The sequence below is a fragment of the Dermochelys coriacea genome, chromosome 21, assembly GCF_009764565.3.
Source record: "Dermochelys coriacea isolate rDerCor1 chromosome 21, rDerCor1.pri.v4, whole genome shotgun sequence".
Lineage (NCBI taxonomy): Eukaryota > Metazoa > Chordata > Testudines > Dermochelyidae > Dermochelys > Dermochelys coriacea.
In genome coordinates this window covers 2,223,515-2,239,782 of record NC_050088.1, presented here as the reverse complement: position 1 = coordinate 2,239,782, position 16,268 = coordinate 2,223,515, and the positions used below count along the sequence as shown (strand labels likewise).

Genomic DNA, 16,268 nt, shown 5'->3' with positions numbered 1-16,268 from the left:
GAGTGCCCTTGGAGAGTTAAACACGGCTGCGTGCTCGGCTCTGCTCTCCGCGCGTGGAGCCGATGGGAACAAGGCGAAGGGCTGCGCTTTTGCACAAGGCGAGACCCCTGCGGCAGGAACAAGGGAGCTATTCAGGGCCTCGGTGCTGGAGCTAGGGGTGCGGCCACCCCGTGGCTTGAAGTGGATTCCATCCCATTCAGGGTTTACTTTGGTTCAATGGCTCTCAGCACACCCACTATACAGATTGGTCCAGGACCCCCGATTCAGGGTCCCAGACTAAGTCAAGGGGAGCCCTCTCCCGACGGGGATCCCGCTGGGGCGGCAGGCCCCGCAGCGCCCGTAGGCTGGAACCCCCCCCCCAGCGTCCGGGTCCCGTCCCGCTGGCAGCGCCCTGTGCAAACCACCACCCGCCTTGTCCCCTGGGCAGCTGCACCCACGGACATGCCCGGGGCGGCCGGCAGGGCCCAGCTGCGGGGCCATCCCCGCCGTCCCGGCCACCTAGCCCCGCAGGTGCTGGAAGTGGGGGCCGGGGCGCGGCCGGCTTGCGGCGGCTCCATCACACGCGGGGTTTGCAGCTTGGTTCCGCGGGGACGCCCCCTGCCTAGCTGCCTCCCCCGGAGCATCTCCCCGGGCCGCCCGCGCCCGGCCGCGCAGCGAGAGCGGAGCGCAGCGGAGCGCCCCGCGGTGCGTCCCGGGCACGCCGGGCGGGCGGGTCCCTGTCCCCCGCCCCGGCTCCCGGCCTCCGGCTCCCCGCCCCCCGGCTCAGCGCCCGGCCCGGGCCCCGCCGCCCCCCGGGGCCCCGCGGCTCACTCGGCGTAGCCGGTGCTCCAGGGCAGGCGGCGGCGGGGCTCCCGGGGGCTCTGCACGGCTCGGGCCCGCGTGATCGGCCGCCCGCCGCAGCTCCTCCGCGGTGAGCTGCAGAAAGGCCGGTCTGGAGAAGCCGCCGGGCCGGGCGGGACCCGGGGCGGCGCAGGCGAGTCCCCCGGGGGCTGAGCGCCGGGCGCGGGCCCCAGGCCCCCCACCAGCCGCGCCACCGCCGTGCGCACCCTGCCCAGCATCCTGCCCCGGCTCCGCTCCCGCCCCCCCGCCCACGTGCTGCGTGGGTCTGCCGGGCTGGCCCCGCCCAGCAACCCCACAGACCCCCCCAGCCCCGCTGCACGCCTTCACTGACCCCAGCACCCCCAAAACCCCCGGACCCCTTCCCTGACCGCGTCCAGCACCCCCAAAACCCCTGGACCCCTTCACCTGACTCCCCTCCAGCACCCCAAAAACCCCTGCAACTCCTTCACTGTCCCCTCCAGCACCCCAAAACCCCCTGGACCCCTTCCCTGACCGCGTCCAGCACCCCAAACCCCCTGACTCCTTCACTGTCCCTTCCAGCACCCCAAAACCCCTGGACCCCTTCCCTGACCCCCCGCCAGCACCCCAAAACCCCCTGGACCCCTTCCCTGACTCCCCTCCAGCACCCCAAAACCCCCTGCACTCCTTCACTGTCCCCTCCAGCACCCAAAACCCCCTGGACCCCTTCCCTGACTCCCCTCCAGCACCCCAAACCCCCTGGACCCTTCCCTGACTCCCCTCCAGCACCCCAAAACCCCCTGCACTCCTTCACTGTCCCCTCCAGCACCCCAAAACCCCCTGGACCCCTTCCCTGACCGCGTCCCAGCACCCCAAACCCCCTGAACTCTTTCACTGTCCCTTCCAGCACCCCAAAAACCCCTGGACCCCTTCCCTGACTCCCCTCCAGTGCCCCAAAACCCCCTGGACCCCTTCCCTGACCCCGTCCAGCACCCCAAAAACCCCCTGCACTCCTTCTCTGTCCCCTCCAGCACCCCAAAACCCCCTGGACTCCTTCCCTGACCGCGTCCAGCACCCCAAAACCCCCTGAACTCCTTCACTGTTCCCTCCAGCACCCCAAAACCCCTGGACCCCTCCCTGACTCCCTCCAGTGCCCCCAAAACCCCTGGACCCCTTCTCTGACCCCATCCAGCACCCCAAAACCCCCTGCACTCCTTCACTGTCCCCTCCAGCACCCCAAAACCCCCTGAACCCCTTCTCTCACCCCCCAGCACCCCATTCCCCCTGCACCCCGCTGCCCTCTCCAGCACCCCCAACCCCCCTGCACTCCTTCACTGACCCCAGCACCCCAAAAACCCCTGGACCCCTTCACTGACTCCCCTCCAGCGCCCCCAACCCCCTGAACCCCTTCACTGACCCTGTCCAGCACCCCAAAACCCCCTGGACCCCTCTCTGACCCCCCAGCACCCCATTCCCCCTGCACCCCGCTGCCCTCTCAGCACCCCCAATGCCCCTGCACTCCTTCACTGACCGCCCAGCACCTCAAAACCCCCTGAACCCCTTCACTGACTCCCCTCCAGTGCCCCCCACCCCCTGCACTCCTTCACTGACCTCTCCAGCACCCCAAACCCCCCTGCACCCCTTCACTGACCCCCTTCAGCACCTAAACCCCCCTGCCCCTTCACTGACCCCTCTCCAGCACCCCAAGTCTCCTGCACCCCTTCACTGACCCCCCCAGCTCCCCATTCCCCCTGCACCCCGCTGCTCCCTCCAGCACCCCCAACCTCCCTGCACCCATTCACTGACCCCTCCAACACCCGAAACCCCCCTGCATCCCGCTGCTCCCTCCAGCACCCCTGCACCCATTCACTGCCCCCTCCAGCACCCCAACCCTCCTGCACTCCTTCACTGTCCCCTCCAGCACCCAAAACCCCCTGCACCCCTTCCCTGATCCCCCTCCAGCACCCCAACCCCCATGCACCCCTTCCCTGATCCCCCTCCAGCACCCCAACCCCCATGCATGCTGCTGCCCCCTCCTGCACCCATTCACTGCCCCCTCCAGCACCCCAACCCTCCTGCACTCCTTCACTGTCCCCTCCAGCACCCAAAACCCCCTGCACCCCTTCCCTGATCCCCCTCCAGCACCTCAACCCTCATGCACGCTGCTGCCCCCTCCTGCACCCCTTCACTGACCCCTCTAGCATCCCAAATCTCCTGTACCCTGATGCCCCCTCCAGCACCCCATTCCCCCTGCACCCCGCTGCTCCCTCCAGCAGCCCTGCACCCCTTCACTGACTCCTCCAGCACCCCAAACCCCCCTGCACAAGAGGAACAGTGACATTTGGTGTGGAGAACATTAAAAATTATGAGCTATGTTATGTCCCCTAGCCCAGGGGCTCTCAACTTTTCCAGACTACTGTACCCCTTTCAGGAACCTGATTTGTCTTGCCTACCCCAAGTGTCACACTACTTAAAAACGACTTGCTTACAAAACCAGGCATAAAAATAAAATTAAAAAAAAAAGTGTCACAACACACTGTTACTGACAAATTGCTCGTTTTCTCATTTGGACCATATAATTATAAAATAAATCAAGTAGAATATAAATATTGTACTTACATTTCAGTGGATAGCATCTAGAGCAGGATAAACAAGTCATTGTATGAAATTGTAGTTTGTACTGACTTACCTAGTGCTTTTTATGTAGCTTGTTGTAAAACTAGTCAACTATCTAGATGAGTTGATGCACCCTCTGGGAGACCTCTGTGTACCCCCTGGGTACACGTACCCCTGGTTGAGAACCGCTGCCCTAACCTGCCCCTCAGTCAGTGCAAGGTGGCCCCTACAATATGTTGTTCAGGGCTTGTTTCTTACTGCTGTAATTTACTAATCTCCAGACTCTGGCATCACAGAAACAAGTCTCCTAATAGGACCTCTTGCCTGGTGTTTCGGTGGAGCAGCATGATGAGCCAAAGCATATCCATTTCTTTTTTCTCTTTTATACAGTGTCTCCTCCCTTTATGGTGTGCTGTTTTTCTTTTGTATTTTCATTTGCATAGATACTAGGATGAGGTGTGCTGTGGAAAACCCTCCAGTAGAGAGACTTGTAAATAAATAGCTTTGTTTCTGCAAAACACACTCCTGTATTTTACCAAGTTAACATTTATTGTCTGCATTATATTTTATAAGTGGTGCACAAACAGAAACAGATTAATTGAAGGTTTCAGAGTAGCAGCCGTGTTAGTCTGTATTCGCAAAAAGAAAAGGAGTACTTGTGGCACCTTAGAGACTAACAAACTTTGTTAGTCTCTAAGGTGCCACAAGTACTCCTTTTCTTTTTGAGATTAATTGAAAACTCCCTCTGTTTTTAACACTTGTGTCCCTGGCTTTTGTCCCTTTCCTCCAGTTGTAAAATGAATCTTTCATATGCCAGATCTATCTATTCAGTCTAATACTCACAGACCGACAAAGCACTGTATATTCTCTGTATGGTGTCTGAAACATGTTTCCCCACGTTTGGAGCACACACCCTGCAGGAGTTCAAAGGATGGGTGGGGAGGACATAACTTGATAGTTCAGTAGCATTTCAGCTTTAATTTTTTTTTTAAAAAAGGGGGGTCTCCAAAAAACCACTGTGATATTTGTGAAGAAAATCTTCAACATGACTGTGACCTCTGCTGAGATACCTACCTGAGTTTGCAGAGAGCCTGCAACAACAGTTTGGAGTGGTTTGAACAGCCTCCTATGCTTTAAAGGGTTCTAACTCAGAGTCTAGTGAGGATCCTTGAGATGTTAATATGGCTGACTATTTTACTGCTTGTCAAAGTGGCTAAGAAAGGCGAGGAAGTATCATAGCATGAAGATCTGCTCTCAAAGTGGGAGTGGTGGTGATAAAGAATTAGCTGGGAGGAGGGACTGATGATGTATAGATTGAAATATGTAGATTAACAGCAGCTAGTGGGATGCTGGGGATGGGGGGGAGGGTTAATTTTCCTGAAAGGGGGCTCAGCTTTCCAAAGGGCTGTGAAATGCTGGTGTGAAGTATCAGCACACAGAGAAGGCCGAGTGCATTGCGGGTTGTGCATTGCATCACACCATCACAGGAATGCCACTTTCTGCAGGGTTCCTTCCATCTTTTGCACAGTAGAGGTTGAAAGACTCATGAGCAGAGAGATGCGAGTGTGGGGAGGTTGGGACCTTGGAGGAGTAGTTTGCTTGGCTGAAGTGGGTACAGTGGACAGGTGGCGAGAGAGAGACAGCATGGCACATTATAATATGGTTTGCTTCTGCTGGGCTATTTCCCCTCTGTTAAAAGCAGCTGCCAGCACAGGAAGTCTGCTTCAGCCTAGGGTGAACATGCTTGGTACAATGTATATCGAAGGAGAGAGAAGTTTCCTGGTGAGCAAGCAGGCAAGATATTAGTACTTCCAGTGCCACCATAGAGCTGGGGCACCTCAGCCTTTGTGCTGAGAATCTTTAGGTAGCCAAGACGGGCCATTTAAATACTGGGACATATGGCCTGTTCATACTTCAAGGCTTTGGCCTCTGATGAGCAGCCGTGCGTGACCCACACAAGTAAGCACTGACCCCCATCCAGCACCGCAGAGACCCCCATACCCTGCTGCCCCCTAAACCCACACTCCCCCCTCCACCACTGTACTCAGTACTCACCGGTAACTAACCCCTGCCTCCAAACTCTGTTAATAAGGAAAAAGAAAAGGAGTACTTGTGGCACCTTAGAGACTAACAAATTTATTAGAGCATAAGCTTTCGTGAGCTACAGCTCACTGCATCCAATGAAGTTCAGAAGCTCAGAATCAGCATTGCTAAATGGCAAGCTCCGCAGAAGAGCTCCTCCTCTTGACCCCTGGAAAGTCGAAGGTCCTGGACAGAGCTGAGGCCCTTTGGCACATGCACCGCTGCTGCCTTTGCAATAGCTGAGAGAAATAGTCTCTAGGAATGTCACAGCAGCACTTCTCCCCCATGCTAAAATCATGCAACGCGTCCAAGTAAGGATGACTAAATAAGGGCAATGGAAGAAGGTCACTGGCTGGTTTGTTTTACGTTTCAAAAAGTAGAAGGCTCTTTTTAGCATCTGCTTGAAATTGCGTTGCGGATAAAGGGGCAGAGTTCTGATTGATTGCGGGATTTATACCCTTTTAGTGTTTCTTGGCATAGAGTCCAGGGAGAAAGAGAGCTGCTAATAAATACAGCGATATCTTTTTGTGCCACAGCCACCCTAAAATGCTAGCTAAGGAGCTTTGCCTGGGGAGACCTGCTGGCTGCGTCTTCTGCAGCTAGTTTTAAATTACAGCGAGAAGGGTCACAGTGTTACAGCCTCTCACAGCACAACCCTTTGAGCCTTGGCTGGGGATAAGAGGGGGAAGGTGCCTTTTATTGGCTGCAGGAGGGATTCAGGAGGCCAGAAGGGACTTGGCTGGCAAAGGTATTGGCGTGTATCCATTCACCTTGTGCACTCACTCCTCACCATCTTTCTTGCTGCGTTTGCTGCCCACTGGATAGGTCTGTCACTGTCACTTGGCTGCTCCCCAGCCCACCCTTCGGCCCCTTGGATATCAGCTACTTCCATGATAACTGGTGTTCGGTTGCTACCCCTCATTTTGTCATGTGAAATTCAATCAGTCCCCTTGAAGGAGCTATCGTTGTGTTCTGTCCAGCTATTTAGGCCAAGCCCCCAGGGAAGCAAGTAGTTAATGTGGCCAAGGGATTGACAGCATCTCTCTCCCTGTTATATCAGCTCAGGCACAATCCAGACCTGGGCAGGGCCAGGACTCGGTTTAATCCTATGATTAACAGTGAAGCTTTAAGCACCAGTTGGGAGCAGACACCCGGCACGAGAAACCAGGCATTTCACCCGGCATCCTTCCATGCAATCCAGCCTTTTCATCGCTCTGTCTCAGCTCCAACCTAGTGAGGTTCAGAATTTCTATGACAACATGGAGCGCTGCTAAAAAGTCTGATGCCGTAGCCCGTCATCTCCAGCGGAGTGTGGAGGCAAGGCAGAGTGATGGCTGGGAGGGAATGGAGCAGGGCAACTCACAGACGGGAGCAAGGATCCTTTCACTACTGCACCTTGCGTTAGGAACGTGTAGCTTTCCATTCGGTGCTCTCAAAGCATGTTACAAAGGAGGTGTTAACCCTATTTTACAGGGAAACTGAGATACAGAGGGGCAAAATGACTTGTCCAAGGTCACACAGGGAGCACCTGGCACAGACTGATGCAGAACCCAGGAGCGCTGATTTCCTCTAACCATGCAGACGTACTGTACTGTGCATCACAAAATGAACCTGACCCAAGGGGTTACCCTGTTTCCAATAGCACCTGCCTCACTCACCACAGGACAGGCGAGACACTCAGCAGCAAACAGAAGCATCTCAGAAGACCCCCGCTGTCTCTGTTTGATTTATTGCTCTTAGGAGACCAGTTTCTGACAAGCAGAGCTGGGGAGAAACAATCTGTGTTATGCTGGTGAGAGAATCCTGGTTTCCTCACACTGGTTTCCCCAGCCAGACCTGTTTTTCTTGTGGGACTGTAAAGCCTGACAAATGAATTGCAGAGGTCACTGTGCTGAACCAGGGTGTGTTCCACAAACAAACTAACCGGCTCAGCACCAAACACCCAGAAAAGCTCTGATGCATTATCCTTGGCCAGGTTCATGAGGAAATCACAGTACCTGCCTGAGGGGAAGGGTAGGATCTAAGGATCTTGCTGGCTGACCTGGAGCGCACCCAGCCTTTGTATTTTAGTTCTTTGCCTGAGTTTAGGAGTGGGCCCTGGGACTCTAGGCCAATAATATCAGCTCTGACACTTTTCAGAGTAGCAGCCGTGTTAGTCTGTATTCGCAAAAAGAAAAGGAGGACTTGTGCACCTTAGAGACTAACAAATTTATTTGAGCATAAGCTTTCGTGAGCTACAGCTCACTGCATCGGATGCACTCTGTGACCTTGTGTAAGTCACTTCAGGGCAAATCTGAGGGGCGTCTAATTTGGGGTATGGGTTTCTAGGAACCCAACTTTAGACACCTCAGCTGAGCACCTGCAGCTCCCAGTGATTGTAATGAGAGCGGCTCAGCACATCTGCAGGTCAGGTCCCAGGGGTCTAAAGTTGGGTACCCAAAATTAGAGGCCATTCCGGAAAGCATGGTCTTACTCCCTCTCTGCCTCAGTTTCCCAATTTGTATGATTAGGTGAATGCTCCTTCCTTCCCACACAGAAATGTTGGGGGCTTAATGCCTGTAAAGCGCTCTGCAGCTGAACAGCTCTGGGTGAAACTTGAGCAGAACCCCTCTTCTAAACCCGCCTGTACGTTCCTCTCTGCTGTGCAGCAAACATCTCAGCCCTGCCCCATCGTGTCTGGGTTCCGTCACTCTGAGATGCCAGGCTGCCAAAATCCTCTTGTTAGACTCCACCCATGAATTGTCACCCTCTTCTGGTTTCATTGTCTTATCTTCTCTGACTCCTTAGCCAGCTGCCCTGCCCTTCCCTTCCCTTCTCAATCTCTTCCCCCTACCCAGACAGCTCCCCCCCCCGCCCCCAGCCCTGCTCTTCCTCTGCTCCCTGCAATGCATTCCTGGGCTATTGTGGCTCAGTCTCATGCTACCCCCCACCCCTTCTATCCCCATTTCTTTGGCTCCCTTTCCCTCTCTTTTCATAGTTTAAAACTCCTTTCCCCCCACCAGGCAGTGCCCCCAGCTGCTGGTGGTGATTCGAGATGACTGTTTTATTGCCGTGTCTTCTGTTCCCCTCCACCAGCACTTCCGAGGCAGCACCGAAATGAACCTGCGCGGATTGTAGTAAGAGCTGAACGTCTTTGCTGGCTGTCACAGGAACTCAAGCACCGAGCAGCTCCAGCAGCCTCACACATTTCCCCTCACTCCATTCCTGATGCAAGGTCATTGGCTTCGAGGTTTCACACCAGGACTGAAGAAGGCCCTGTCAGGCCTTTCCAGTCACTTGCCCTCAGTCCCAGCACCAGGCTCATGTCCCTGATCCCAGCAGAACTGAAATGTTTTTCTGCTTCGGAAAAGGGGGTTGCAGTTCCCAGCCACTCACAGATGCTCCTTATAGCTGGGAGGGGAGGCAGGTCAAAGGGACTCTAGGATCTTGACAGGTTTCAGAGTAGCAGCCGTGTTAGTCTGTATCCGCAAAAAGAACAGGAGGACTTGTGGCACCTTAGAGACTAACAAATTTACTTGAGCATAAGCTTTCGTGAGCTACAGCTCCCTTCATTGGATGCATTCCAAGCTCACGAAAGCTTATACTCAAATAAAATTTGTTAGTCTCTAAGGTGCCACAAGTCCTCCTGTTCTTTTTGTCCTGTGTTTGTACAGCACCTAGCACCATGGTGGCCTGGTCCTTGACTGCGGCTTAGTTTTAGGGGCCTCCATAATACAAGAAAGTATATAAATAATGCATGTGACAATGGGTCAGTATGTGAATCTGTGTCTTCCATCCCTTTGCCCCTCCCCATCATTCACCAGCTTCTTACCCTGAAACCCGATAAGCTCTGCAGCGCATAACAATGAACTGCTTTAAATCTAGCACCATGCCGAGTACTGAGACAAAGGGATCCGGGAGATCAGCCCCTGGACACCCAGGCTGTCCTGTCCTCTGTGCCCTTCACTCTTGCACATCCTCACTGCTCCCAGGATCAGCATTGCACATTTCTTCTCACTCTGGCCTGTGCTTGGGGCAGCCCCTGGTGCCCATGTGCCCGCCTGCTCCACCAGCAGATCCCCCCTTAACCTCCCACACCCTACCTCGCACTGGGTTCCCCACACACTGTCTCCCCAGTCTCGCCCAATGTGGCCTCTTGTCCCATGTCCGGCAGCAGGCAGGAAACCCTGTGGGGAACAGGTGCTGAGTTTCCTGTCTATTGCAAAGAGCCCTGTATCATACAAACAATGAGAGCGGAAACCAGCAAGTAGTGCCAGGCACCCAGGATCTTTGCTTTACGTGACTAGCGGTGAAACTTTGTTGGGGCCCCTTTAGCTGCCCCCCTCTCAGCAAAGGGCAAGAATGTGTTGTGGGGCCAACAGGGAAACACCAGCAGCGAAATACCTTGGAATTCCCCGCCCACAAATCCCTCTGCTGAAATGGGCAGCAAAGAGGCCAAGGGCCGCATGGGGTATAGAAGCTGAGCTCCCCGCTAGCCCCAGGGCAGGGTCCCTCCAGGGCAGAAGTGAAGCCCCCTAGTTCCACAGTGTTGGAGAAGCCGGCAGGGCTGCGGGCTGCGTTGTGGGCACACGCAGACTTTCTGCTACGCCCGCACATTCCGCCAGCGCTCCGTCCACATTGGAAACATAAAAGAAAAACAAATGACAATGAATAAAAAGTGTAGCTAGGCAAGGAGGCACTAGAGGGCAACACAGCCTGTGCTACAGCCCTGACACCAGAAACAGAGCCAGGGAGCAAACTTGTCCCAGAGCCATCTTCACACTGCCAGCCGTCCAGGGAGCTGGCTGCAGCTGATCACAGCGCCAGGGCCAGTGGCTCTTTGGAGGAGCCAAAGGAAAGTGGAGAGTGAACTGGGACAAAGAGTGGGGAGCATTCCCAGGCTGTATGCGCTCGACCCCACAAAGGGACCTGCCCTTCGCCATCCCAATCCCACAGGAGCCCCACAAAGCAGAACTTACAGGGGATGCAATCCAGCCAGAGAGGGGCATTGTTTGGGCTCATGAGAGAGGACAGCTTCGGCAGCAGAGCTGGTTGAAAAATTTTTTTCCAGGGGAAAAAACCGAACAATTCATGTCCCAAGCAGCTGTATTCTGAAACCTAGTTCTGTGTGTAAGGTGGGTGAAAGGCAAAAGCAGCCGGAAGTCCCCCCTCCAAATAGCCAAACATGAAGGATCCCCAAGGGCAGGGCCTATGGGTGCTTGGAGTTATGGGTGCTTATCACCTCTGGAAATTAGTCCAGAAATGGGCATGTGGAGCTGGCATGCTGTGGGGATGCCCCTTCTCTCATCTCCTGTTGACTCCCTTCTCCCCAGGGAGTCTGTTCAGCACAGGGCAGGCTCCCTAGGGTGCAGCTTCAGGGCCCCCTGGCTGCTCTCACTCCTCACTCAGAGGCTGATGCACATGTACACTGTGGAGCAATGTACGGGCTGGGTGGGGAATTGGAGCTGGTTGTGATGATCTGGGCCCCACTTCACTTCCTTGGGGCATGTGCTGTCATAACCCTGCAAGTTCTCTGGTCACCCAGAGAGTCACCCAGGAACATTAGGGCAAACAAGGATTAAATTTATAAAGTGTGTGTATGTGTGTGTGGGGAATCCTGGCCCTCCTTCTATGTCACAAGGCAACAAATTAGTCCCCAGACACCCTGGTTGTTTTCCCTTTGCTGACCACCTTTCACTGCTGCACTGTCCCCCTCCATCCTTCCTTTTCTGTCCATGCTTTGTTCAGCCTCGCTCCATTTTCCCTGTGTGGCTGACACTTCAGAGCAATTCTGACAGGATTTGGCTGTGTCTCCAGAAGGGAGCTCACACTTCATTGTCTGCCTAATGGCCAGGCTATTTGGCTTTTTCTAATCATTACCCAGTATGTAATGGTTGTGCTAGAAATTCTCCTATCAACAGGCTGCAGCAGGCTCCAGGAGGAGACAGATTCCTTGACAGGGAAATGATTCATGAGCTAAGGGAATGGGAAGAGATGCAGGAGAACAGGTCTGGGATGAGAAGATAAGTCACCTCCCTCTTTCAGGCAGAAATGCAATGGCAAAATGTGACATTCACTGGATGGAGCAGAAGTGCCAGGGGTTGTGCTAGCTGGTGGTGCTAACTCTCGCCAGCTTGGTGTGACTCTCCTGATATCAGGCATTTTTCTTAGAGCCCAAGTTCCAGGAGTCAGGTGATTGCATAAGGATCTCAGCTTCTGGTTTTTTAACCAACCAAATTTCTAGCCCTCATGGTTGTGAAGAAAAGCTTGTGACCTGAGTGCCACCTAAAGGTCCAGAAACCAGAAGGAAAAGAACAAGAACCCAATATCTTTTTTTTTTTTAAAAATGCCATGATTTTTGAGCACTTGGGTACCCAGCCTGAGAAGGCTTAAAAACATCTGGTTTCCGGAGGGCTTGTGCCCAGCCCCTTCAGAAAACCAAGCCCCTTTAATGCCTCTCAAACTGGGCACCCAAAATCACTGGTCTCTTTTGGAAATCTTGGCCCCTGTTTCTTTCCTGGATTCAGTTTCCAGGTTCTCTGGGGTGCCCAGTTCCTACCAGTTGCCTTGTACTGGCATTTCTTCCAAATACCCATCAGATGGATACTCAGCAGAAGGTGCATGGGAGTAAAGGGGCCCCATCAAAGCCAGGGTCACGTGGACACCTCTTGCTCTGCCATAAAACACTGAACTGAATGGGCTCCATGTCACATCAGGGCACCAGGCCAGCTCCCATTTCTCATCTCCTCTATCACATCTGCTGGAGAGGACAGCAAAGTGCAGAGCAGGGGATTGCGGACACCTCACATATTTCTCTTGTTTAGGTTTGTGCTGCTCTGCGATTTATGTGGATGGTCCCCTGCAGACAGAGCCAAGTCCCACAGAAAAGCAATTCGGGAAGCTTTAGATTATGGCTGTCAGAAGTGGTTATTTGGTAATGGGATCTGAGACCATAATAGAGGAGCAGGGAAGAGAGAGAAAGAAAGATTCCAGTATCTGTCTCTTTGGGGTGTTGCCATTAGTTGACACTTACTTAGCACTAACTCAGCTTTAACAAGAGAGACAAGGTGGGTGACGTAATATCTCAGCTTTAACAAAGCAGCCCCGGCAATGCAGATGTTTGTTCCTATGGAGAGCAATTGCAGGAATTCAGAGGTGCTGGTTGTCTGAGCTCTGTATCACCCATAAGCCTCTCCACAGAGGTGGGCAACATTTTTGAACAAAAAACATGTTTGTCCAAAAATGGCCTTTTCCCCCAGACCAGAAATGTTTTCTGAAATTTTCAGTTGTTGTTTGTTTTTACAAAGCTCCCCCGAGTTCCGGTTTCATTTCTTTCTCCCCCCTCCCCTTCATCAATGACAACATGGAAAGAAGGAAAAAGGAAAGAGAGGGAGAAAGGAAAGGAAAAAAAGTGAGCTCTCCAAAAAGTAAATTTTAATCAAAACCAAAAGTTGGTTCTTTTTGAAACCACCAATTGAAAATGTTTTCCGAAGTTCCCCTGCTCGGTTTTCCCTGTTTTCTGACCTGCCCCCTTTCCGTACATTTCCTCGTTGATTCCACTCAGCAGGCCCAAGTGCCAGGACGCCTCATAGCTCACTACTCAAACCAGAAAGAAAGTTGTTCCCAGCCCCGGGGACACTTACAGCTTCTGGGACTTCAGCCATTGATGGTCCCTTGCTCCCCATCTCGGCACCTGCCATGATACATCACTGTTGCCCACTCATGCACGCTTTCACCTGCTCAGACATCTGGGCTGCTGGCAGGTCTGGCTGCTGCCCGGTCTGCCCAAGCTCCACTAGGATACACACTGAGAATGGGAGGAACTGGGATGGTTGGGAACTGCTGCACTAGTGCCTGGGGTCACAGCCCCTCTCTCCCGCTCCCCCCGCCTCTTGCAAGCAGTATGCCCTCCCCCCTGGATCTCTCTTACTCTGTCTCCCAGCCTTCCCCTTCCAGTGCCTCCATCCCGCTGCCAGTCACTGCAGGAACCACAAATATTATTAGCGCAATATCCTCCGTGTTATTAAGACTGAAAATCACTGGGCTCCTTTGGAGCTGTTTCCCATCTCAGCGGGGTTGTAAATATGTGATTTACTGGGAACTCTGGCAAGCATTAAGAGCCCCAGAGAGGTCCCTTCATGGCTTTCCAAGCTGCTCATTAACTGTCCCGAGACATTCCCTTCAATGGGAGAGGCACTGTCTGAGTGGGGCGTGCTTGGCTGGTGCCTACATTGCAGGCAAGTGTTTGACACACAAAGGAAGCCAGGTAATACAGTGTCTCAGCAGGGCAGCTGAGCTTTCTGGGCGCGAGCCTTTAATTTAGGTGGGAGACCCTAAAAGTAAGGCAGAATCTGGGGTGCAGGATGAAAAAACAGCAGCAGCCCCTCAGTGGGAGGGTTCTGCCTGGCTGCTGCACACTCGTACTCAGGGTGAGCTCCCCTCCCCAGCACACAGCACCCCACCATGCTGCTCTGCCGCCACTACCCAGAGGAGCAAATGACCCTCCGGAGAGAAGCAGGCGGGAGAAGCTGCTGTGAGTGCCTTGCAGCAGGGCCCATCTCTTTGTTCTGTGCATGCACACTGCACTTAGCACTTTGCGATCTGGATCCAGGCTGGGGCCCCAGTGTGTGAGCACCCTGCTGATCGTAAACAACAGTAATAAAAGGCTACGTGTGTCTTGTGCATTCAGGAGTTCTGCAAGCTCACACTACCCATCAGATGCTGTTGGAGCAGGGTCCTGGGACCCAACTAGTCCAGCCCCTCCTCCTGGCTCATTCTTCTGCTGGTTTAACTGGGTTTAACCGGTTTAACTGGTTTAACGGTGCCTTGCTCCAGCCCCAGAGAAAGCACGGCAATCGCCAGCAAAGTGACTTTCCCCAGAGCACCCTTGTACTCCACAGAGAAGCTTCTCGGTGCTTCCGTTCCTCCTAAGGCTTGTCTTCACTCCCGGGGTAAGTCGTCCTAAGTTACGCCACTTCAACTACATGAATAAGGCAGGGACGGTGTCCCTAGCCTCTGGTTGCCAGAAGCTGAGAATGTGCAACAGGGCATGGATCACTTGATGATCACCTGTTCTGTTCATTCCCTCTGGGGCACCTGGCATTGGCCACTGTCAGAAGACAGGATACTGGGCTAGATGGACCTTTGGGCTGACCCAGTCTGGCGGTTCTTATGTTCTTATGTAAATCCCCTCCCCACTCCCACCATGCTTTATGCTGGCAGGTTAGGAGCAGGGCCGATCTCTCCTGGGGGCAGGTTATCCCATAGTTGCCTGCTGCAGGGTTTCTTGAACCTCCCTCTGAAGCATTTGGTACTGGACAATGTTTGAGGAATGATGCTGGGCGAGATGGGCCACGAGTCTGAGCTGGTCTGGCAGTGCCCATGTACCTGTGTTGTGATGCTTAGTTATCAATAGTTTGTAAAGTGCTTTGGGATCCTAACTTGACAGGTGCTGGAGTAGGACACAGGATAATTATTTTAGGTACAAATAGTTTGCTCTCAACTACCAGTTTTGCTCCCCTCAGGGCTGCTCCCTAACAAGCCTGGCAAATGGGTCTTGTTATTATTAACAAGTGTCAGCAGTGTCTTTATTAAGATGCCTCTGTTCACATCTTCTGACTCTCCGTGTGTGATGCTCATTAAACATGCAATTCTGCAGAAGGTGCCAAACTGCACGTCTCACCAGCATTGTGTTTCTCACAGCACTGCATGTGTGCGAATGTGATGAGGGAGCCAGGATGGCTGCTGGGCTTCAAAACGCTGGTTAATAAGGTTCCCTGAGGCAGGAGGGAGCTGTAACTGCTTAGAGCTCTCTGAGTTACAACCCGTGTTTCAATGGCTGCAGGCAAGGGGTCCACCTCATCCCTGTCTGGGCTCTGCCTCTGGCCCTACCTATTTGCTTGCTATTGTTTTCCGCTCAGAGGCTGAGCTTGAGCTGGTTAAAAGAAAAGGAGTACTGGTGGCACCTTAGAGACTAACAAATTATTAGAGCATAAGCTTTCGTGAGCTACAGCTCAGCTTATGCTCTAATAAATTTGTTAGTCTCTAAGGTGCCACCAGTACTCCTTTTCTTTTTGCGAATACAGACTAACAGGGCTGCTACTCTGAAACTTGAGCTGGTTGTCACTGTGATAATAGTATGCGGTGTTATAGCCGTGTCAGTCCCAGGATATTAGAGAGACAAGGTGGGGGAGGTCGATTCTTTTATTGGACCAACTTCTGCTGTGGAGAGAGACAAGCTTTCGAGCCACACAGAGCTCTGCGTCAGGGCTGGGAAAAGGACTCCGAGCATCACAGCTAAATGCAAGGGGGAACAGATTGTTCAGCGTAAGTAGTTAGCACGTATTTAGGGCCCTTCGTTTTCATTTTTATTTTATATAATTTTTCTTGGGAATTTATCAGTGTTTACTACCACCACAACAAAACCAGGAGAAAACCAGTGTCACAAAACTAGTAATAATTTTTCTGGCTAAATATCGGGGTTTATTTTGGTGGACAGAAAGACGGGAAAAAGCATTCTGCAGGTTAATGCTTTGAATTCCATTCATCAGTGTGGTTTGCTGCAGAACTCAAAGCACAGTGCCACCTCTGAGTTTAAGAAAACAATACATCTCTAATCCCCAAATAAAACTTTTTATTTGAATAAACAGTTTATTGTTGAAGACTTAGATCTATAAATATTTACATTTAATAATTGGGCCACACCATTTGCAGTGCATACACACAATGTCATCCTTTTCTCCTGGTTTTGTTTTTTTTAAACTTTCAAATACTTCCTTGCGTTCTGATACAGA

The 16,268-nt window shown here is 52.9% G+C and overlaps 1 protein-coding gene across 1 annotated transcript; it reads right to left on the bottom strand.

Moving 5' to 3' along the window:
- On the bottom strand, positions 1 to 1,058 carry PPM1J (protein phosphatase, Mg2+/Mn2+ dependent 1J). Its single transcript, XM_043500472.1, has 2 exons — positions 811 to 1,058; positions 1 to 107 (listed from the first exon to the last, which is right to left on the bottom strand). The coding sequence occupies exons 1-2, from the start codon at positions 1,056 to 1,058 to the stop codon at positions 17 to 19; spliced, it is 339 nt and encodes a 112-aa protein (XP_043356407.1). The 3' UTR covers positions 1 to 16.
- Positions 1,059 to 16,268: the final 15,210 nt, after the last annotated feature.

What these genes read in the sequence shown, in the direction of transcription:
- PPM1J (XM_043500472.1), bottom strand. Translation starts at nt 1,058, where the DNA reads ATGCTGGGCAGGGTGCGCACGGCGGTGGCGCGGCTGGTGGGGGGCCTG. An exon ending in TGGAGCACCGGCTACGCCGA is followed by an intron (nt 108 to 810) that starts GTGAGCCGCGGG and finishes TTCCTGCCGCAG; the next exon opens with GGGTCTCGCCTTGTGCAAAA.